Source organism: Pygocentrus nattereri, chromosome 8, assembly GCF_015220715.1.
Source record: "Pygocentrus nattereri isolate fPygNat1 chromosome 8, fPygNat1.pri, whole genome shotgun sequence".
Lineage (NCBI taxonomy): Eukaryota > Metazoa > Chordata > Actinopteri > Characiformes > Serrasalmidae > Pygocentrus > Pygocentrus nattereri.
Genome location: NC_051218.1, coordinates 43385982 through 43408722, shown reverse-complemented (window position 1 = coordinate 43408722; position 22741 = coordinate 43385982). Strand labels below are relative to the sequence as shown.

At 42.2% G+C, this 22741-nt stretch overlaps 1 protein-coding gene across 1 annotated transcript; it reads left to right on the top strand.

Annotated features, from left to right (window-relative positions):
• The first annotated feature begins 2282 nt into the window (after positions 1–2282).
• Positions 2283–22033, top strand: pcdh12 (protocadherin 12). Its single transcript, XM_017716137.2, has 4 exons — positions 2283–5804; positions 7074–7165; positions 10349–10485; positions 20051–22033. Exons 1-4 carry the CDS (start codon positions 2919–2921, stop codon positions 20404–20406), a joined length of 3471 nt encoding a protein of 1156 aa, XP_017571626.1. The 5' UTR covers positions 2283–2918; the 3' UTR covers positions 20407–22033.
• The last annotated feature ends 708 nt before the right edge of the window (positions 22034–22741 follow it).

Here is a 22741-nt window from a genome sequence, read left to right as displayed (position 1 = left end):
AGAGAGAGATGCCACAAGAGCATGCAAGTGGGTGACCTCCTACAGTTCTTCCCAAATGGAGTTAATTAGAGGGAGGCTTTGTGTGAAAAAGAACCGGTGTTTGTTTTGAAGATTGAGCCTGATCTCGTAGAGCCTGACCTCTGCACTCACATGCTCTCACACACAGACGCTCGGTAAGGAAAACTACCCCATTATCCAATTTATGACCACCAGTCAACACAGAAAGCATAAGTATGATCTTCCACCCATCTCTTTAATCACACACACTTAGAGGCTTGGTAAAAGATGCCCATTAGGGTCACCATCTCCTTGAGTTATGGCTCTGCCCTGTTATCAGGCTGGGAAAGCTTTTATTGGCCCTTGGGTTAATAGGACCGCTTGTGTTAACTGACCCCCACGAAGAGAAGGAAGTCAAAGGCTGCTTGCTTTTCCCCTCCAGCCTATACTAATTGGCTTGAGGCCTTTAACAACTGTACTAGCCCTTCCCTACCACTTAGGCCAGCCGAAATCACAGATGGTTTCTCTGGTGTATATGTTAAAACAATAACTAACTAACTAACTAAAAATAATCATTTTTATTTATATAGCACTTTTCATGCTGGTGGCAGCTCAAAATGCTTTACAGACAGCTGATAAAAACAGTTATACAAGTATACAAATTATAAGTATTCATTTAGAATCATAGAAGAAAATGACACTGATCACATTAGAACATAAATGCCATAGAGACGTAGTTTTAATTAAATGTGAAGTTAAAGAGATACATTTTTAGATGCTTCTTAAAAGTGAGCACTGAGCTTGACTGTCTAATAAAAGGTGAACTCAGCTGCAGAGTTTAGAAGCAGAATAACATTCTCATTTAGAGCTTTAAAAACTAGTAGCAGAACAGGACTGATCTGATCTCTCTGTTTAGTTTTTGTTGGTATGCTGCTGCGTTTTATCCGAATTGTGAGGGAAGTACAGTTTTCTTAGGAAGTTCAATAAGAAGATCATTACAGTGATCAACTCTGCTCGTAACAAATGCAAAAACAAGTTTCTCTGCATCGCTCTCAGAGAGCAAAGGCCAAACTTTAGTGCTATTTTTTAATGATAAATAGCTACTTTAGTGACTGTGTTTACATGCAGATAAAACAGAGGTCAGAGTCAAGACCTCACCCAGGTTTCCTGCTTCAGGTTTGGTATATGAAGCTAAAGAGTGCGCCTATATAGTAAGTGCAGCTGATGAAATGAACAATGAGCATGGAAACAAGGAGGGTGGTCATGATGTCATACCTGATCAGTGTATATGTCTGCAGTAACTGCATGCAGTGGTCCAATATGTGTGCTGAATAAAGTTAGCATCACTTTAGGATTTTGTTTAGTTTTAGATTTCTTAGTTTACTATTGAAATGCTTGGCCAGCAGTTGGGATTGTTTGACACTACAGGATTCCCAATGGTTGTAAAATGTATTTGTTTGATGCGTGCTGGGTATCGAAATGAGAGAGCATTAAAAAACATAAACATGAAAATTATATAAAATCATTCAGAATACAATATAACATGAGAAATAACACATTAAACTCTGGAATGCTCCTTCAAGTTATAGGAATGAGGAATGGATGTCTAGACCTGCCAACAGGCCTGTGAATGGTCAGGGGTTAAATACTTGGAGCTAAAGCTTTGCCTGTAATAGCCAAACTCATTTTCCCTTACAGAGCAGACAGCGTAGGTGAGAGGATCCTCCTCAAACAAAAGGCATCTCACATTTCTCTGTTTCAGAGTGTGACAGAAACAGCTGACAAACTGTAAGAGTGGCATGTTACAAGTTGCCCATGTGAGTATCAGTGATGGCTATCTGTGTTTATGATAACAGCAGCAGGTCCAGACAATACGTCAGCCCTTGAAGTGGATCAGGCTTTGGGTCAGGCTCTGGTTTCAGTTCTCGGGTGTCCCTCAGGGTTCTACTTTAGGCATAACTGTGATCACTGCTGACAAGAGCCACAGAATGCTGATCTTAATGTGTTTATTTAGACAAAGGAAAAAAAGGGAGAAAAAGGCAAAGACGCATGAAGAGCTGGAGGCAGCGAGTGAAAGAAGACGGATCGTATTCCTTTAAAAGCACAGTGCTGGTTTTTTGTAACTCCTTTCCAGCTTCCTCAGGGCACAATTTTTTTTTCCTTCAAAGAGGTGGAGTTTTTGGTGGCCCACACTCTTCCCTCACTTCGTGTGATTGGCCCATTCTCTGCCTCCTTGAATTATCATCCCAGCCCCTAACTTCCACACTTCCACACTTGTGCAAAGTTTGTGGAGCCTGGGAGCTGGAGCTGTGTGTGAGTGAGTAATGCTTTCAGATAGTGCTGGTTGACAGAGGGAGGCTGTTAGATAGCGGCAAACCTTAGCTGGCCAGGATTGTTGGTGGAGCTTTACCATAGATATTTCTGTGATTTGTGGTTGATGTTTTTTTTTTGTTTTTTTTTGTGATTAGATCGTCAGAAACTGTACTGTGGACACCGATAATGTACTTCAGTTTGGTCTGTTGATCATGAAGTGAATAATTACTTCTGCTAATGTATCAAAGAAAAGAAAAAGAAAATTTTGTGTTTCACAGTCATTAGTTGTTTTTTGAATTAATTTCGTATATCTAAAATTTCAAATATTCACAGCCATCTACTGTTCATTATTGCCATTTTGTACTGTAATTTTTTTACAGAATTAACATTTTATTTAAAGTTATATATTTCTGCCTGTAATGTTAGCTTACTTTTAATTAGTGCTTGATTTTTGTTTGTTTTTGTTAAATTTATGTGGCTGAAGCTACAGAGAATCAGATGTTGTTAGTGGCTTTTAGGTACTGAATAGCCAGGTTTTAAATTCTTGTTTGGGTATTAGAATGTTCATCTAAGGCCTAAGATAGCTAGAACGAAGCTCACACACAGCCATGCTTTGCTTTTGGGTTCTGTTTGTGGCTGTTTTAACTGTGTGCCCATTTTGTGAGGCCCAGTACCTGGACCATGCTCCTCTCATTATCCAGTATCGTGTCTTGGAAGAGCAGCCAGCAGGCACAAGGGTGGGGCGCCTGTTGGACGATCTACGTCAGAGAGGGGAGACTGGGTCACTGGAAGACTTCCGGGTTGTTGAGCATGGTCAGGCCCTGCCATTCTCAGTGGCCACAAGAGATGGGGTGGTGTCAACACTGGGAGAGCTTGACCGGGAGAAGCTATGTCGTGGCGCTGACCACTGTGAACTAGACTTTAGTGTCCTCTATAGGAAAGGTGGAGCTGTGCACTTCCTGCGTGTAAGAGTGGAGGTGATGGATCTGAATGATCACAGTCCTGTCTTTCCCAACCCAATGCAGGAGGTGGAGATCTCAGAAACAGTGGGACTGAGGACACGTATTCCACTGGATCGTGCTGTGGATCCAGATGCAGGTCCCAATGGTTTGCAGACCTACTACCTTTCGCCCAACCACCACTTTGCACTAGATGTTCGTTCCTCTGGAGGTACCAAACAGGCAGAGTTAGTAGTTATTAAAGAACTGGACAGAGAGACACAAGAGTCCTTTGAGTTAACGCTAGAAGCCTGGGATAAAGGCAGCCCACCCAAGTCTGGTAGCACCAAAGTCAAAGTCATAATCCTAGACTCCAATGACAACAGCCCTGTGTTTGAAGAAAGTACCCCAATAGTGGAGCTTCCAGAGGACACACTGCAAGGCACAGAAGTTATCAACCTTCATGCCACAGACCCTGATCAGGGTGCTAATGGAGAAGTTGAGTACTCACTCAGTAAACATTCACCAGAAGACGTGCAAAGACTTTTTAGTGTTGATCCTGAAACGGGTACTGTAGTTTTAAAAGGCCCATTGGACTTTGAACAGAAAATATCCTATGAGATAGACATTCAAGCTAAGGATCGGGGGCACAATGCCATCCCATCTCACTGCAAGCTGCAAATCAGACTTCAAGATGTCAATGACAATGCACCCCGGATACACGTTACATGGACACCTCCAGATTCCCCTGTGGCAACTGTGTCAGAAGGAGCATCAAATGAGACCTTCTTGGCTCTCGTGATGGTGTCTGATGCTGATTCTGGACCAAACGGGAAAGTGCAAGCCCATATTCAGGATGGGTCAGGCCCATTCCGTCTCAAGCAAATCCATGCAGATAACTACATGATCGTTACTAATGGAAACCTAGATCGGGAGCAACAGATGGAGTACAATCTGACTCTTCTGGCACAAGACAGTGGTGTTCCCTCTCTATCTTGTGTCAGGCACCTGACTGTTCATGTACTGGATGAGAATGACAATGCACCAGTGTTTTCCAAGACTCACTACAAGGGTGTCTTCAAGGAGAACAATGCACCTGGATTCCAAGTCTTGACTTTGAAGGCCCATGATGTTGACCTGGATCTCAGTGGAAAGGTGTCATACTCAATTAGAGAGTCAAATGAACTGGAGACACCAACTGCTTCCTTCTTTGTCCACCAAACCAGTGGTGCTGTCATTGTCCTGAAGTCATTAGACTATGAAGAATCACCCAAATACTCCTTTATTGTGGATGCAATCGATCATGGTTTCCCTCCACTGACCAGCAGTGCCACTGTGCTTATTGAGGTTGAGGATGCTAATGACAACTATCCTATCATTAAGGAGCCACTTCCTAAGAAAGGTGTTGCAGTCATTAGTGTCCCAGTTAATACAGAAAAGGGAGAAGTTGTGACTGAACTTGGAGACAAAGTACACAGAAACCTGCATCCACTGAGCAATCGCTCTTTCCACCACAGACCTGAAGGGTTTCTGGCCACAACCATTGTGGCCAGTGATCGTGACTCAGGTCTAAATGGGAAGCTTCAATTCAGAATAATTGACGGGAACCCCTCAGGACTGTTCTGGCTTGACGAAACCACAGGTCAGTTATATGTGAACAGCACCAATGCCACTGAATTGATAGGCAAAGTGTTTAAAGTGGCCATTGAAGTATCAGACATGGGAACACCTGCACTCGTCACACAAACAACAATGGAGGTGACATTCATTAACCTTCGTGACCACCTTAAGAACTCTTCTCCTGGTCATCAGGCTCAGTTCAGTTTCACGATGCTTTTAGCTATCTGTCTTGGGGGAACCTGCTTGCTATTGCTCTTAACCGTTGCTTTGGTTACCACATTCTGTCGCCCAGAAAAACGAGACAACCATTCTTACAACTGTAGAGAAGCTGAGTCTACCTACACTAGTCACCCCCGCAGGCCACAGAAACACATTCGCAAAACCGACATACAACTGGTACCCGTCCTAAGGGGTCATAGAGATGACCCACCAGAAGAAGAGGTCCACCCACTCTCATCTGGGTCACCTCTACCAGAAGACCCACCCCCACAGGGCCAGCTCAGTCTTTCTCCAACACTTGCTCGTATGGCAAGAAGCCAAGCTTATCCAGATAACGAGAGGATCCTTCAACTAACACAGGGCAAAACACTCAGGAAACCTGGAAATATAGAGTTAGACTGCCCACATAGCCCTACAATGTCCTACAGAACCTTACGCAAGGCCCGGAACCCTTCCTTGTCTTCATCCTCATACTCACAGACCAGCACGTTGAGGCGCCACAAGCTTGAAGACATCATCACACCCATTGACTCCTCAGAGACTGTAGCACATGGACCTTTCACACAAACTACTCTCCGGAAGCCGAAAAACTCAGAAAGAGTCGAAGGGATGGAGGAACAAGACCACAGACAGATTCTCAGAAACCTGGTGCGGCTGTCCATGGCTGCCTTCGGAGAGAACTCAATTGAACTATCTTCTGCTTCACCTGAAGTTCAGGTAAGAAAAGTAATTAGGTTTCAGTAATGGTTTGTAAATTTAAAAAGTTAATGTTCAGAGATTATTTTTGTGTCAATTTGGTTTCAATTCATTTAGTTTCATGTCTTCCTGACTTAATATAAGTTCAATTTCATGAGAATCTGCTATCTGATGTTCTCCCTCTGCTGCTGTGTTACGGGGGAACTGGTCTATATCTAGCCTGAGGGGACAGCTGACAGATGATGTTGGAATTAAGGCATTGAGGTTATTCAGGCATGTCTCAGTCACAGACTGTAACTCAAACCTCTAATTTGCCTCAGGAGAAAATTATAACAGTCCTCAATAATATCACATGACACACACTTATTGAATGATGGGGGAAAAAAAACAGATTAAGTCAATGTGTGTCAGCTGAAGGGGATATTCTACTTCACCTCCACCCAGATATGTCTGCAGAGTAAGACTTCATTGCTTTGACATGCAGTATATAAACTCTCAGCAGTTGCCATTGAAAAAAAGCTACTCAACAGTTTTTATTTCAAAAGGCCAAAAGTGCTGTGCTGGTCAAATAGTGCATCCTCTGGGCCTAGGTCCACCCAGATGCATTTCATGCAATTAGCAGAACAAAGGGACCTGGCACGGGTCTCTGGCCTCACGTGAACATCGTAGCCAGACAGGAAGAGTATGGATCCTGTCCCCCCTTATCCATTTTCCCTTCTCTCTACACCCTCCCTCCCTAGCCGACTTGGCCCACTTGGCAGCTTGACTTAAGGAGAGACTTGGAGACCCTACAGAGGAAAGGGAGCTGAAATGTCATGGGCTCTCTATCCCCTTGGCTGAGACTGGGTTTCTAAGGTGCATCCTGGAAGGAAGCGGCCTGTAGAAGAATAGGCCCTGCGTAGTAATGGCTTCCCGTTTCCCCCACGTTCGCCCAAGCTCAACTCAGAAACTCTCTCTGCCCCCATCGATACTTCTCCTTTCACAATAGTCCGGTGTTTCCTGCCCGTCCTCTGTCTTGTGCTGTATCCGCTCCCATAACAAAGACATGTAAATTTTACTCAGGTTTGTCAGTGTTAAGTGGCACAAAAGGGCAGTGCGGGATCATATACTGTATGGTATAGTCCTGTTCAGTGGTGGCACACATTAAAGCAGTAAATAGATGTAGTGGTTGAAAACTAGCTGCCATATATATGAATATGAATCCATTTACTGACCAGTACATACAGAAAAAAAGGCCAAATGCAGCACAGTAAACTGCACAATTAACATCATATTCTTCTAATTCCACAGCAAGTGTCTCAGCTGTTGTCTCTGCTGCATCAAGGCCAGCTTCAGCCTCGACCAAATTTCCGTGGCAACAAATATTCCCACCGAACTGGCCGGTAAGTTGTGTAGTTCTCTTTATTGGAGATATTTTTATAAACAATGTTTTGATAATGTTTTGTACACTGTGGAGTTTGCACCTACGTCAGTTAGCAGAGTGTAAATAACAAGGGAAATCAATTTCCTTGATTTTTTAAAGTTTATTAAAAATGAAAAAATAAAAGTTCTCCATTAGTAGCAAACGATTGGCTTCAAAATGGACACAAACATCCTTTTAAGGGGATTCCACTGATTTTGTGTACTTGTGTTTAATCAGGAGCTTTTCAGGCAGCTTGCCAATGACAATTGTTTACCTGTATATTAGTGATACTGGTTAAGGTGGAGTCATATTATCATGTCATATTAACCTTAGACTGGATTTCTAACTGAAGCTTCAGCTTTGACAAAACTCACATTTCATGAAGTTAATTTTGTCTGTTCACCCAAATTTTGATACTCAGGCTATGACTAATCCTTGTGAGTATGCGCGTGAAAGCATGATGTTTTTAAGAAGCAGCCAAATGCTTATGATAAGGACCAAAGACGGAAGAAAAGGTTATGTGAATAAAAAAAAGTAAAGCATTCATATAAACAACAATGTGACTGCTGCCACAATTTTAGTGCTTATTGAGGCAATGATTGCTTCATATTCTTAGTATATGTGCAGTATGATTTGGTCAGAAGCTCGGCCTTGATTGGTCCAGTGTTTACGATCTGAAATCCAAAACTCGACCTGCTCTGAAGCAGGTGAGACGTGCAGCACAAGTTGCCATGGTGATGCAGCCTGGTAAACAGCGACCCATCATTGTGAGACAGAAAATCCAGGGTTAGATCGGACTCAGCCTTAAATTAGCTGGTTTTGTTGGAAATCCTGCTTTGTCAGACAGGCCCCAGGTAAACATTACGAAGAACACCATCAAGGTTAAGACCACAAAAATCCCTATAATGCACCCAAACCTAATCTTTACAGTGTAGAGGGCATGTAACTCAAAATGAACTTGAATTGAATGTACCTGATAATAAATAATTAAAATAAATTAAAAAAAAGAGATCATTAACATAAACCAACAGAAACTTTGTCATCTGTATGGAAGTTGAATTGACCAGTTTCAGGGATTCCTGAATTGTGGAACCATCTAAGCGTTGGCCTCTCGATACCACAGTCTTCTGGGGCCCAGTGTCTAAGAAAGTATACTTGTCCTCACTGTCTCTGGTGCGGCAGGACGTGGGCATTTGTTAGCTGACTTTACAGAACTGGTAATTAGGATTTTTCTCCAAGCATGTTGTCCAGTGATGTAGCGTTGGCAGCAGAAATGATGTGGTGGTGCATTACATGTATTGAAGGAAGCATGTGCTCACCTTCATCAAGCATCCAAAGCCCCCCTCAAACATTCGTAGTAGCATTGTACAATGGGGGAAACCTAGCTAGAGGGAGGGAATTACTGTTAGTAAAACTGTTTTACATTTTCTTTAATCAATCCAGTGTAACTTTGGGGTTTTCCCTGTCATGAAAAGCAGGAACATAAAACATACCATTGTAAAAAGCCAATGGAGAGTTCATCATAACACTTCAGTGCGGTAGGGTCATTCTACAGAGTTACAGAGAGTTTACAGATATATTACACTTGAAAAATACATTAGGGTTACAATTTATTTATATTTTAAAATAAAACTAAGTTATTTTAACAGTTACACCTTCTTGAGCCTCAATTTAGCAATATTGGTTTTTAAATCAATCATATAGAATTCCCAGCACCACAGAAGAGCTCGTCCTCACAGTCATGTGTAAAAAGTGAGGCCAAATTTTGAAGAAAAAAAAACTCCACATTTTTCTGCAATTCTAACTACAATAATCTCTACATGACTGTGAATATATACATTTAATGACACAAAGAAAACAAATGCCAAATAAATATGATAAAATATATAATGAAAGTTCCCCAGGAGTCGTGTCACTGGTGTTCCCGTCTAACTAAAAATCTCTTATTTTGAAATAAAAGTCACACCGATGACATCACTTCACTTCCTCTGACCTGTTTTCTGAGGCTCTGTGAAGAAAAGCACACGGCGAGTCCTCTGAGTCTTTCAGTTCTCAGAGATTTTCTCACTCAGCTCATGATCTCATATGAAGCTGTTAGCTGACGTCACTGGTGTGACCGACTTTATTCTTAGATAACTGTGAAAAAATAGAATATAAATGGATCAAGTTTCATATTTAGGTGGCTATTTCATGACCGGCGTGTGTTTTGATGTTCTGTAGGAGGATCGGTAACACTAGTGACACCTATGGATGGGTAGAAAAGTGGACACGTGGGGGGGGGTTGGGTGGTTGGCTAGTAAACAGGAAGTGCCAGTCATCAAGTTCCAGAAAATGGTGTCTCATTGACCTCAGCGGTCACGTTGGCACCAGTGAATTATGGGCGAGGCATGCTAGAGCAGGACCCAGAGTCTACCTCACTCAGGGTAGTGTCAGTGAGAGATACAGTCACCTTGACATTCATTCTTCAACCATTTTGTGGCTTTCATTGGACTCACCTCAGCGTTATCTGCGCTGATCTCAACTAGATGCAGCAGACTCAAGGCAGCGAGGCAGGACGTGAATAAACCAAACACCACACAATCATAACAAAGAGCCCATATGGTGACTTTTACAAACACGAGAAAGACACCACTGACGATTTTAGAAGGTACAGTGAGGGTAAACTGACTCAGATGATCACCCTAAAGACCACGCAGATGATTTTCAAGCTTGGAGATTACGTTAAAGATGCTGATACCAAAGACGAACTGATACTGATTTTCGTCAGTGTTACAGATTTGCTTCGTGGTTGAAGTGAACTCCGTGTAAGGCCCTGTCCTCACCTGTCCTGAGTGGATCGTTAGTTTGAGCATTTGTGTGTGTCATTAACTCTGATCCATGTCATCACTTGCTGGTTAAGGAACTTTCTTTCTCCTCTGCACTTTCTGTCTAACCCATGTTTAGCTCTGTGCTGTTTATCATACTCTCACGGCAGTTCAGCTTCTCTTGAACTCATTACTGCACAATTGTTTTTGAAATACTTCACTTGAGCCTTGCACTGTACGTGGCCTAAATCTAAACGAATTCATGCTCTCCTGGGTGATTTTAGGACCGTTTGGAAAGACCTGTGTTGTCAAAGCTTATGAGTTGCTCTCCTTAGCTGTGTTCTTTGGTTGTGCTCAAGGTCAGGCATGCAGGACGCTGATTGGCTGAGTACCAAGGACAGCGGGCATGGAGAGAGCGAACCCGGAGATGTGGACTGGGAGGCAGGCAGGGACTCTCCTGTTGACCAACTACTCGAAGAGGGCCTCAACAATCCTGGTGAGAGAGTTTAACTGGTTTTACTAGAATAACTGCCAGCTCTGTAATCAGATTTATGACCACTCAAAGTCCCTTCAGTGATGGTCAGACACTCGCATGACCACATAACATCTGTAGTATCAACGCTAAAGTGCTTTGATTGTATCGCACCACATCGTACCGCATTCACACCTGTATTTAATGCAAAAACACCTGGTGAAATATTTTTTTGATATTCTAGATAACGATAAATGAACACATCATCCTCTAAATGGAAAAAAACCTTAAATGTGGCACAATTCCTATTCATTTCCTGAGTTTAAGATACTGGAAAAAATAAAACATAAAATAAAAAACGCTCCATAAGTTTTGCACAGGGCACTTTTTTTGTTTTTCAGTATGTTAGATCGACGAATGAACAAATGAAAAAGTAATTATGTATCAGAATGTCCAGAAGTGTGCTCTCTGTAGAGTGTGTGTGTCCTTATTTTCACAAATCAGCAATAACATCATTCATCCAGGGGTGCCAAAACTTTTGCATATGACAGCGCGATAGGATCATACGAGGAATTTCTGGATCTAAGCAGGCTTTCTCTCTGTGAGAAGAACGAATGGTGCTTTTTAAAGCCTGCTACATTTTGTTTTATGTATATTTCTCCTCTGTATTTCACTGGATCCTCAGCACTTTGAGGTCAATTAGCACTGGAAATATAAATATTGCGACATAAATGCTTCAAGCCAGCTAACACTTCTGCGCACTGAAATATGCTCCCGTGAAAGTAAATGTCGGGTGTAAGAGCACCTTTCTCCGTGCTCAAAGCCCCGACATATAAGGTTTAAATACTAAGACTATTCTGTACTGTGGTTTATGTTCTGATCATTGTCTATGAAATTGGCCCCTCAAATAAAAGAGCATCACTTCATTAACAGCTACCAGCGCTGATCTGTAGACGACCCTGCCCGTCTGCAGGAACAGCAGAGGAGAGTAAAGTTCAGCTCCTCACTGCTGGGCTTTAGTTACATTTACCCCCCCAATTCTTCAGTGATGAAGCTGAAATCAGATATTCTCCAGCTTCTTGTTTGAAATTTTCTGGTTCCACCTTAAATGGAGCAGCAGTTACATTCTGGTGCTTCAGGTGTCAGAACTGTTGGGCTATTTAAGGGGGAACGGTAAAGGTGGACGGAAAATGACCATAATGCCCTGAAACGACATTAAACTAGGATAAAACAGTGGTTTTCACAATTTTTTAACAGTGAAAATTCCCACATTTGTGGTCTCTCGTGCAGCCATTCAGCTGGTGGACAGTATTATGATGATGTGTTACCATTAGCGTGCTGTGATGCTGGTTCTCATTTCCAGTCTGAAGGTTCCTCTGCACTGCAGAATTTCCTGTTTTAACACGTCTGTCTAAACAAATTCAGCCTATCGATCCCACCAAGAGTTCAGGTGTTCCTGCTGGAGCAGGGAAGAAGTGCAGAGGACCTCCAGGGCTGAGATGAAGAACCACCAGGACTGGAGCTTTGAGGCCAGTTATTTCAGAGTTATACTTCATACTGAACCCTATAATTCAAAGAGTTGCCAAAGTTATTTCTAAGAAGGTCAACTCCCAAGAGCACAACAATGAGACTGCAAACTGAGAGCAGTGAGCTTTCAGCCTAATCTCGTTCCCAGACAACCAGATGGAACCGAACCCCAAGAAACAAACCGCTTGTTTGGCTTCCACGGCCCTGATAGCATGTGGAGGAATGTCACTGCATAGGAAATATAAGAAAATCATAATGAGCAGTAAAGTATTTTGTTGACAGTTACTGTTAGCAAACAAGCCAAGGAGGAAACACTGATTCAGTCCAGCTCCATCTGACTGTATGAAAACACCGCACGTCTCTTCCTGTTGTTTAGCCTGGCTATTGTTTTGGGTCAAGACACAAATGCCAAATATTGATGCTCAAGCTGCACAGCGGTGCGAATCAGTCATAGTGTCCTTATGAAAATTATGACATTCACTTTCTAACTTAAGAAAAAAAAATGGGCCGAGTCTGGAATATAATGTTTTTTAATGATTGGTTTTGGCCTAGTCAGAAAATATTTGATCTCACCATATAAACAAACTAGCTTAGCTTTGTGTTTCAGCCATCAATGCTGAGCGGAATGACAGCGACTCTTCTTGCAGTAAGACTTTTACCACAAAAGGTTTACCACAAAACTTCAAACTGTCCTAAAAAGTGATTTTATCCGTTTTTTTTTTAAAGGGTTTATTTTAAAGACCAATAAAAGCATAATGCTTGGGCTCGGCCGGATTTTTTGTAGGCAGAACAGACCATATTTCTAACTTGTAATGGAAAGTAATGTAACACATTTTGAATAATTTCTATTGGTTCAGTGTTTTTCATGACATTTTGAGCTTTATATGTGGAAAAAATCTTTATTTTTAATGTAAGTCAATGGAACCAGACTTTTTTCCAAATCATTTTGGACCATTTATTTTGGTCCAATCATTGAAACATTGAAATTTACACACAATGTATAGAGCACCAGACATTTGAAGTACGAGATTTGTTCTGACAGCAGCAATATATATATATATATATATATATATATATATATATATATATATATATATATATATATATATATATATATATATATAGAGAGAGAGAGAGAGAGAGAGAGAGAGAGAGAGAGAGAGAGAGAGAGGCCAAAAATTCTTCACTTTCAAAGTAAGAAAATGTAGAGCGATGTTATTCCAAGCATTATTATAAGCATTTTCCATTGATCCATTCGTCTTAAAAATTGTCGTCCAATGTAAAGAGCAACTGCTGGACTCAAATGATTTAAAAAAGTAAAAATGGGAAAAAATGTAGATGCATGTTTTCCTTTGGACAGCAGGAATATATTTCACTACTCTGTATGTCTCCATTTTTGTTCAGGCATTTGACGTAATTTGAAAATGCCATTGTATACACATTTCAAGATGAATGTTCCCAATTAAACAGTCCCAAGTGACTTGGAAAAAGTCTGATTCCATTGACTTACATTAAAAGTAAAGCATGTTTATATATATATATATATATATATATATATATATATATATATATATATATATGTGTGTGTGTGTGTGTGTGTGTGTGTGTGTGTTATATCTGCTGTCGGAACAAAACCTAGTGTCTCCATAGTTTGAAAATGCCTGTTGTTCTTTACACTGTGCGTAAATTTCATGATGAATGAACCAAAAGAAACGGCCCAAAATGACTTGGAAAGACGTCTGGTTCCATTGAATTCCATTAAAAGTAAAGAATGTTTTTTTTTCTTTCTCCAGTAAAGTTACCGTTTTGGAAATACAAGGTTTTTTTTCAGACAACAAATGAAAAAATCTGATTTTTTCAGATGTTTAACTAAAAAGAATTTCCAAAACTTTTTGAAACACACATTTTCACATCCTTTTATAATCCTCCTTATACCTGTACTCTATTAAATCCTTGTCCGAATGGATGACTGGATATTAAGCTTATTTGACTTTAGCTATATATTTTTTCTGTATATTAAAAGCTGTAGGTGTGCTGTTTGTCTTCACCCCCACACTGTCCCACATATGGAGGGTTTGTAAATGTAGGTATGGGGTTCCTTCCGTGAATTGTTCAGCATTTCATCACATTCTGACTTCACGGGCCTTCCTTTGTTCTTCCAAATCAAAGACGTCGGGCTTGTTTTCTCCCTTTTTCTCTTGGTAGAGCAAGGGGGCACCTTCGGGTCAGAGCTGGGATCAGTACCTTTAGGCTGAGCGTGACTGCAGTCCTTTTCAAAGCTGTGTGGTGCTTATAGGTGCTGTGATCTCAGAAAGATGTGTGTGTAGGGGTTGAGTCAGACTTCCTCAGGGCTGAAATCTGTTAGCAGCGTTACTCATGCCGATGAACAGTGACGGTCAGATGTGCTGCTCTTTGGGGAGAGAGTGTTTTTTATTGCGCAGGTGGATTTCTGAGTCCTGCAGGCAAACATTCACTCTCTATTCACTCCTCACGGCCTTTATGAAGCTCTCACTCATATGTGCTTTAAGGTGGTAATATTACACTGTAGCTTGTGGGACTTCCCTCCATTTCACACACACACACACACACACACACACACACACACACACACTTAGACAGACAGACATACTCAAACACAGACGCACACACATTTATACAAACACACACAAGCAAATGCACATTCACACACACACACACACACACACACACACACACACACACACACACACACACACACACACACACACACACACACACACACACACACTTAGACAGATAGATGCAGACAAGTACTCAAACACAGACGCACACACATTTATACAAACACACACAAACAAATGTACTTTCACACATACACACATTTACACGTACACACACACACACACTGACACACACAGTATGTATTTTTAAAACAATTAGATCCTTTATTAGACAAAGCAATGGAGGATAAAGCAAATCTTCAGCTGCAGTAAAACACACTACAAAATGAAAAAAGTTCCCTGTTAAGCTGAATTCAAATGTTGATTCATCTTCAGTAGTAAGTCAACAGAAACTCAGACTTGAAGATTCTTGTTTTACTAACTTCCTGTTTGAGATTCCGTTAACTCAAACTTTAGGGCAGCGCAGTTACTACATTTTTAAAGTTAAATCAGCAGTTTTCTTTAACACTGCATGAAAGCATCCCATAAAGACAGGAATACAAACACGTGTGAGTGTGTGTCAGCGTGTTTCTATCTTCGGGACTTTACTTTGAACACTGAGTCGGTGGTGTCTGTCTCTCCCCCGGAGGTGTTTTCTGCTCTTCTCTTTCAAGACTGTGTTCCTCTCCTCACAGTCGCAGGGTTGACCACACACACCCCCGTCAGTCTGATACGACAGGACAGGCGAGTGTGTCAGCGCCCCTCACTGCTGCCCACCTCTCAGTTCATACAGTCACACGCAGTTACAGCTCGTCACCGAGTTAGTGCAGTCTTCATATACTGACTTTATAGGAGGAGGAAACTTCTTATCTGCATATGTGGATATGAATATTAATGTAATGAGAAGAGTTTTGATGATTTCTGTCATTTAATCTGAAGGTTCAGTTGGTGAGTTTACGCTGGATTCTGTCTGTGAGCGAGAGCTGAGAGCTTCTGTTGTGGTCTGTGTGGTTGTGGTCAGACTCTGTAGGTGATCTGAGAGGCTGATCTGCTTCTAATTAGGAAATAATTGTTTTCTGAGACAGTAATGAGGTCCCCACTGTTCCCCCCTGTAATGAACTATTAACGAGAGAGAGAGGGAGAGAGAGAAATGGGGGGACAGAGAGAGGGAAAAAGAGACAGAGAGAGAGAGGAAGTGAGTGAGAGAGATAAAAAAGAGATAATGAGAAATAAAAGGAGAAAGAGAGAGAATCTTAGTGAGTGAATGATTGAGAGAGAGGAAGAGAGAGATGGGGAGAGAAAGGAATAGAGAGGCAGAGAGAGATAGAGTGACAGAAAGAGAGAGAATGAGAAGGAGGGAGTGGGAGAGAGAAAGAAATGGGAGAGACAGAGAGAAAAAGAGACAACAAGAGAGAAGATATTGATTGAGAGGTGAAGTGAGAGAGAGAGAGGCGTACAGGGAGAGAATGAGAAAGAAAAGGAGAGAGGGGGGAGTGAAAATCTGAGAGAAAGAAAGAGAGAGGAGGAGAGACAGAAAGAGATGGGTAGAGAAAGGGATAGAGATTGTGAGAGGAAGACAGAAATAGGGATAGAGTGACAAAAAGAGAAAGACTCAGAGAGTGAAGGATTGAGAGAAAGGAAAATAGAGAGAGAAAGGTATAGATTGAGAAAGATATAAAGACAAAATGAGACAGAGAGAGCGAGAAAGAAAAGGAAAAAGGGAGAAGGAGCAAGAGTGAAAGAGTAGGGAAGAAGAAGAGAGAAAGTAATGAGACATTGAAAAAGGAGTGGAGAGAGAGAGAGAGAGACAGAAAAGGATAGATAAACTGAAAGAGGAAGGAGAAAGTGATGGAGAGAGAGGGGGGAAACGGGGGGTGAAGGGAGAGAGAGAAATGGAGGGGAGGAAAATAAGTGAGAGAAAGTAATGAGAGAAAAAGCGAGGGGATGGAGTGAGAGAGAGAGAGAGAGAGATACTAAAAAGAAAGTGAGCGACAAAAAAGATAGAGAAACTGATAAATAGGAGGAAAAGGAAGAGAAGAGAGAGAGAAGGGGATGGGGGCACGAGGAGAAGGGGGATAGAAATGGAGGGAGGGTGGAAGAGAGAGTAAGAGAGAGAGAGAGCGATGGAAAGAAAAGCGATAGAAAACGATAGAGAAACTGATAAAAGGGGGGGGGGGAGGAAGAGAAGAGAGAGAAAGGGATCGGGGTGGGGGGCATGGGGATGAAGTGGAAGAGAGAAAGGGAAGGAGGGAGGCAGAGAGAGAGAGAGAGAGAGAGCTGCTCAAGTGTTTAGAGCTCGTCAGTGTGTTCATTGATGTGGGCTGTGTGGGTTCTGTTTGATCACAGCTTACTGTGTCTGAACAATCACACACACACACACACACACACACACACACACACACACACACACACACACACACACACTAAGGTAACTCCTGCGCAGATCTGTCCATCCTTTGTTTTTAACCAGCTTTAATCTGGACGGCTACTCCCCTGACGCTGCCCTCATTTCTGAGATCCTTTAATAAAAAAGAAAAAAGCACAACATGAAAGCTGTGAGTGTGAGTGGCTGGGAGAGCCGTGGCAGCTGCCTGGCCCGGCAGCCGGCCGTCTGATGATTCACGTGTGGTTGAAAGCCCCAGGAATCTCACTAGCGTCTCCGCTAACCGCCAGCAGCCAGCAGTGGCCTCTTCCTCCCATTCAAAAACAAACACCCCAGGAGCTCAAGAGAAACAAACAGGGAGCTCTGCAGGCTGCACTACCTTTAATGGGGTTTAGCTCGTGTAATTGGAAGCCGGTGAGGGATATTTGGGGTTTGTTTGTAAATGCAGCCTGGAATAATAGGAGGTAGGATTGGCTTATAATGCCATTAACATTCCCACATTAGTTAAAGAGCTGAGGGTGAGCGGCTCTTTGTATGTGTTTGTGTTGTGGGTGAAGGGGGCTGGTGGTGATTGGCTTAGCGCAGGTGGGCCACAAGTCTCCATAGGCCATGATCCTCATTAGTAAGGAAACCAGTTAGTGTAGTCCAGATGCTCACAGCCCCACATACGCCCATGTAGCTTCCGCTATCTAAGGTCGAAGCACAGCTGCATAAAACTCGTTCACTTCACACAAGACACTTTTTAGGTTTGGTCAGATCATTTGCTGACCGATTAAAGGGGAATTCAAAAGATTCTTCGGAAAATCTGCATAATTAAATCATTGAGATGTAAAGAAATGCCATTTGGGAATGGTTTGAAATGCTCCATTCTAGAGAAACTCGCTAAATCAGAGTTGTCTGATGCGTGAGACATTGTTTTATGATTGTTTTGAGAGAACATTTTTCCCTAAAATGTATTTGCTAAAATATATTCGCAGCAAAGAGGTGCATGCAGGTGGTTTTTAGGACATAATCATGCCCAGTCAAAACTTATTTTTTAGATTTAACACTGTTTAATGTCATGGTTGGCCCTCCCAGTCTTCCATGTGCTTTTGTTTACATGTCCATGTGCTTTTTTTGTTTTGATACTTCCCTGTCCTGCCCCCTTGTTTCTTGACTCCGCCCCTGATTGTAACCACCTGTTTTCCACCTGTGTCATGTTAACTGTCGTTATCCCTGTTGTATTTGAGTCCTGTGTTTTCCCTAGTCCCTGGCTGGTCTTTGTTTGATAGTGCAGTTCTGTGTTTCTGTCTATTATGCCTGTACTCCGATCCCTCCGTGTTGGCTCCTTGACCCTGGACTGTTCTGACCCCGAATCTGGATTTGCCCTGAATAAATCTCGCTTATCTCTGCATATGCATGCACCTCCTCATCGCTCCCAAACATTACATCATATACAAACACACATGTAGGCTCACTGGTCATTTTGGATAAGAAATAAAATGACTATGTTTGTGCTTCAAACCACTCTGAACAACCTTGTTTACATCTCAGTGATTTAATTATTTAGAAAAGTTTAATTTAACTGTTAGGAAACAGGTAGCCAGACACACATAGCTGGGTCATTCTACAGAAACTACCACTTTTCTTTCATCTGTCCATAGGAGTCACTGGTGTTACTGACCCTCGTTGGTGTTACGCATAATAAAGGTAACACCAAAGACATTTTAATGAACAATGCATTTTACAAAACGGCTGTTAGAGAACATCAAACCACATGTTGTCCATCATAAATTATCCACTAAAATATGGAATTTAATCCATTTGTGTTCTGTTTTTTCACAATTACCTCAGAATAAAGTCAGTCACACCAGTGACGTCCGCTAAAAGCTTCATATGAAATCATGAGCTGAATGAGAAAATCTCTGAGAACTGAAAGACACAGTGGACTCACCACGAGCTTTTCTTCATAGGTCCTCAGAAAACAGGTAAAAGGAAGTCGAGTGACGTCGTCAGTGTGACTTTTATTTCAAAATAAGAGATTGCTTGCGCAATAGCACCAGTGACACGACTCCTGGAGACACCAACTTTCATTATATATTTTATAATATTTATTTGGCGTTTGTTTTCTTTGTCATTTTCACCTGAAAATATGGCCTCAGCCTTCACACATGGCTGTGGGGAACAGCTCCTCTGTGGTGTTTGGAATTCTATAGGATTGATTTAAAAACCAATATTGCTAAATTGAGGCTGAAGAAGGTGTAACTGTTAAAATAACAGTTTTATTTAAAATTGTAAACAAATTGCTCCCCTAACATGTTTTTCAAGTGTAAAATATCTTCTTTTTTGAAAAAGCTTTACTTTTTCTTATGTAATCTAATTGCATTTTTGAGGGAACATTTTTGACAAATTGTGCCAAAAAATGTTTTCCCTCCGAATGCTGCACGTGCTTGTTTGTGTGAAACCTCAAGTGCAGTAAACAGGCGAAGTCTGAGGGAATCAGCGGCTGAAGGAAATGCCTTCTAACTAAATAAAGATAAATGCACTCCTCCTCTCGCCATTTCCTCTCATCCTGTTATTTCTCCATGTGCGCTCGTTTGTTTCGAGGGGGAAGAGGATGAATATTTTAGCCATTGTGATTCACAGCTTTAAATAGTTTTCATATACACACGCACACGCTTTGGATAAAAGTCACCTCGTCCCACTCTTCTCCACCACACGTAGGGAAATAATGACACCACTTGGAGAGCACGTAGGATCCTGAGCCCTCAGAAAGGAGCGGTAGACCACAGTGAAAACAAGTTTTATGTCTCTGCATTAGTCAAAGAGCCTTAAAAGAGCCAATGGAGTCTAAGGCAAACAACTAACTTAACTCCAGGATCTGATCTATTAAGTTGTTTCTCGTGGTGGTCTCTGTAAACCAAGACTGTCTCATTTTGGTCCTGGAGGACCAGAGTCCACCACAAACACACCAAATAAACCTGGCATAATAATAAAAGGGAAATCGCCAAGCGCTGAACACCCATGACCTAAACTTTCTCTGCTGTCCACTCTTTTCCAGATGACGTTTTCTCAGATTTTCCCGACCCTGCATGGATGGCCCGGCTCTCCCTCCCTCTGACCAGCGACTATCATGAAAACCTTTACGTTCCTGATGGGCTACCGCCTCCAGATTGCCCAAACTCCACTTTGGGCAGCCTTGACGACTCGACCTCCTTCTCCACCTTTGGGAAGACCCAAGAGAAGCCCGGCAGCTTGGGAGGTGAAGCCCTGCTGTCGGAAGTGAGCACGCTCTTCGAAATGCTCCTGACACAGAAGGCCGATGCCCAGCCACGCACACCAGCTGACGTGCTGTACAGACTTTCCGCGGCCTACCGCCGCTCCTTGGGCATGGATGCGCCATCAGGGGCCAAATGAAAAACAGCGGATGATTCCAACAGTGCGCTGTGCCACTCTAAGCCCTAACTGGCGGTTTGGCGATGAACCCCCAAATCCATTTCTTAGTCTTGTCGACCTTCCCTCCGCCCTCCTGAACTTTGTATTTGTGAATGAATGTGTACCACATGCACTCCCTGGGGGCGTAAAAATGGAGTGGACTAATCCTCACTTGGGTGTCGGTTTGCATGCTAGACGGCCAGCTTAACTAAATGAGAGGTCAGCTATGTCACACTTAGCTAACGAGTGGACAGCTCTGGTATCAGGTTAAGGCAAGCTATCATTAGTTAATGTTATGCCAACTAGCTGCATTAACTATGAGAGATAACAGCTAAGCTACTCTTAGCGAACTAGTGGCCTTAGCTTACTAGCAGACTGCGCTGCTGTTTGGCTAAGGAAAGCCAACCTTAGTTAATGTTAGCTAGCATTTAGCTTCCACAGACTGCAGTTTACTGACTTGGCTAACGATCGTTAGCTGAAAGTTTAGCCATAGCTTGCTGGGAGGGAAAAAAACAAGCGCGCTGATGGGGGGTTACTTTTTGCCACAGGGCAGGACGAATGCATCTTGGAATATGGCACTGCTTGAAATGTGTGGTTTTGGAGACGCTGAGTCAAAGCAATGAAAAATTGGAAAGGTTGCTATGAGACAAGACCGTCTACCAAAAATGACCTTCAGGGGGTCGGGATTCCCCTTATTAGCATGTTTTGGGTCCACAGTTTTGGTTTTAAGCAGTTTTTCATATCACCACCTTTTGCCTGGCCTGTCTGGCACAGGCCGAGGCCAACTGAGGCAAAACACACTAGTCTGTTTCATATATACTGGGATCCACTCTGTGTGTGTGAGAGAGATAGAGAGAGAGAGAGAGAGAGAGAGAGAGAGAGAGAGAGAGTTTCAGCTTCATGTTGTAACCCAGCAGTTTCATGATTTTGCATTTTGTACAGTGTCTTCATTGGTGCTTTTCTTACACACTAGTTTGTGGGAGGTAGCCCAGGATTCTATAAGGGCCTGCAGAAGGAAATAGCTCTTTGTCTTCTCTTAAGACTAAACACTAACAGAACTGGTCCCGTCTCGAAGAAGGAATGCCTGAAATTTTCTACCACAATGGACGTTGAGTAGCCCTGCTTCCTCTGCCGTAGTCAGGCTTTGAGCGACTCCCACTGCCGATGATTATTTCCCACATCTCTTTTGTAAATACTATACTGGCTGAAAAGTGTAATGTTTGGAGACTTTAAACAGTGTAAGCACAGACATAATGCCGGATTTTAAGTATTGCAGATGATGTTCTGTGACTGAACATTGAAAAAAGAAACAAAGCTGATGTCGCTACAGTAATAAGTCAACCTCTATTAATAATGTTTATTGTCTGTAGTCAGAAAAACAAAGAAAAAAAATACAATAAGCGCATTCACTTTCCAGATGATGCGTAGGAACTAAACAGGAAAGGTGCCATAAGTTATTGTTTCTGAAAGTCAAGATGTAGATTTCTTTCATTTTTTCAATATGCCTTATTAGGAAATATTTGGTGCTTTTTATTTGTGAATAACTGATGGCACTTTGCATATACTTTTTTGTATACCAGTTGAATGAAATAAACATTTATGAAAAGTCTTTAATTGTGTAAAATATTTCTTAAAATTCTTCATAGTCACTAAAGGCCACAGCTGTAAACTAGAACTGTGAAATATAAAGGAGATTCATGAAAATGCAAATATATAATGTGCACAGCTCCCACAGAGAAGGGCTGCTTGGACAGGAAACATACACAGCCTGCACTCTACTGGCAGCTGTAAGTACTGCAGCTTGAACATCTATACAGAACAAAAATACACTAATTAACATCAAAACTACCTCCTTGTTTCTACCCTCATTGTCCATCTTATCAGCTCCACTTACTGTATAGCTGCACTTTGTAGTTCTACAGTTACAGACTGTAGTCCATCTGTTTCTCTGATACTCTGTTACCCTGTTCTTCAGTGGTCAGGACCCCCATGGACCCTCACAGAGCAGGTACTATTTGGGTGGTGGATCATTCTCAGCACTGCAGTAACACTGACGTGGTGGTGGTGTGTTAGTGTGTGTTGCGCTTATTCAAGGGGCTCAGACACTTTAAACACTGTGTCCACTCACTGTCCACTCTATTAGGCACTCCTACCTTGTCAGTCCACCTTGTAGATGTAAAGTCAGAGATGACAGCTCATCTGCTGCTGCACAGTTTGTGTTGGTCTTCCTCTCGTCCTTCATCAGTGGTCACAGGACGCTGCCCACAGCACTGCTGTGTCTGATCCACTCAGACCAGCACCACACACACTAGCACAC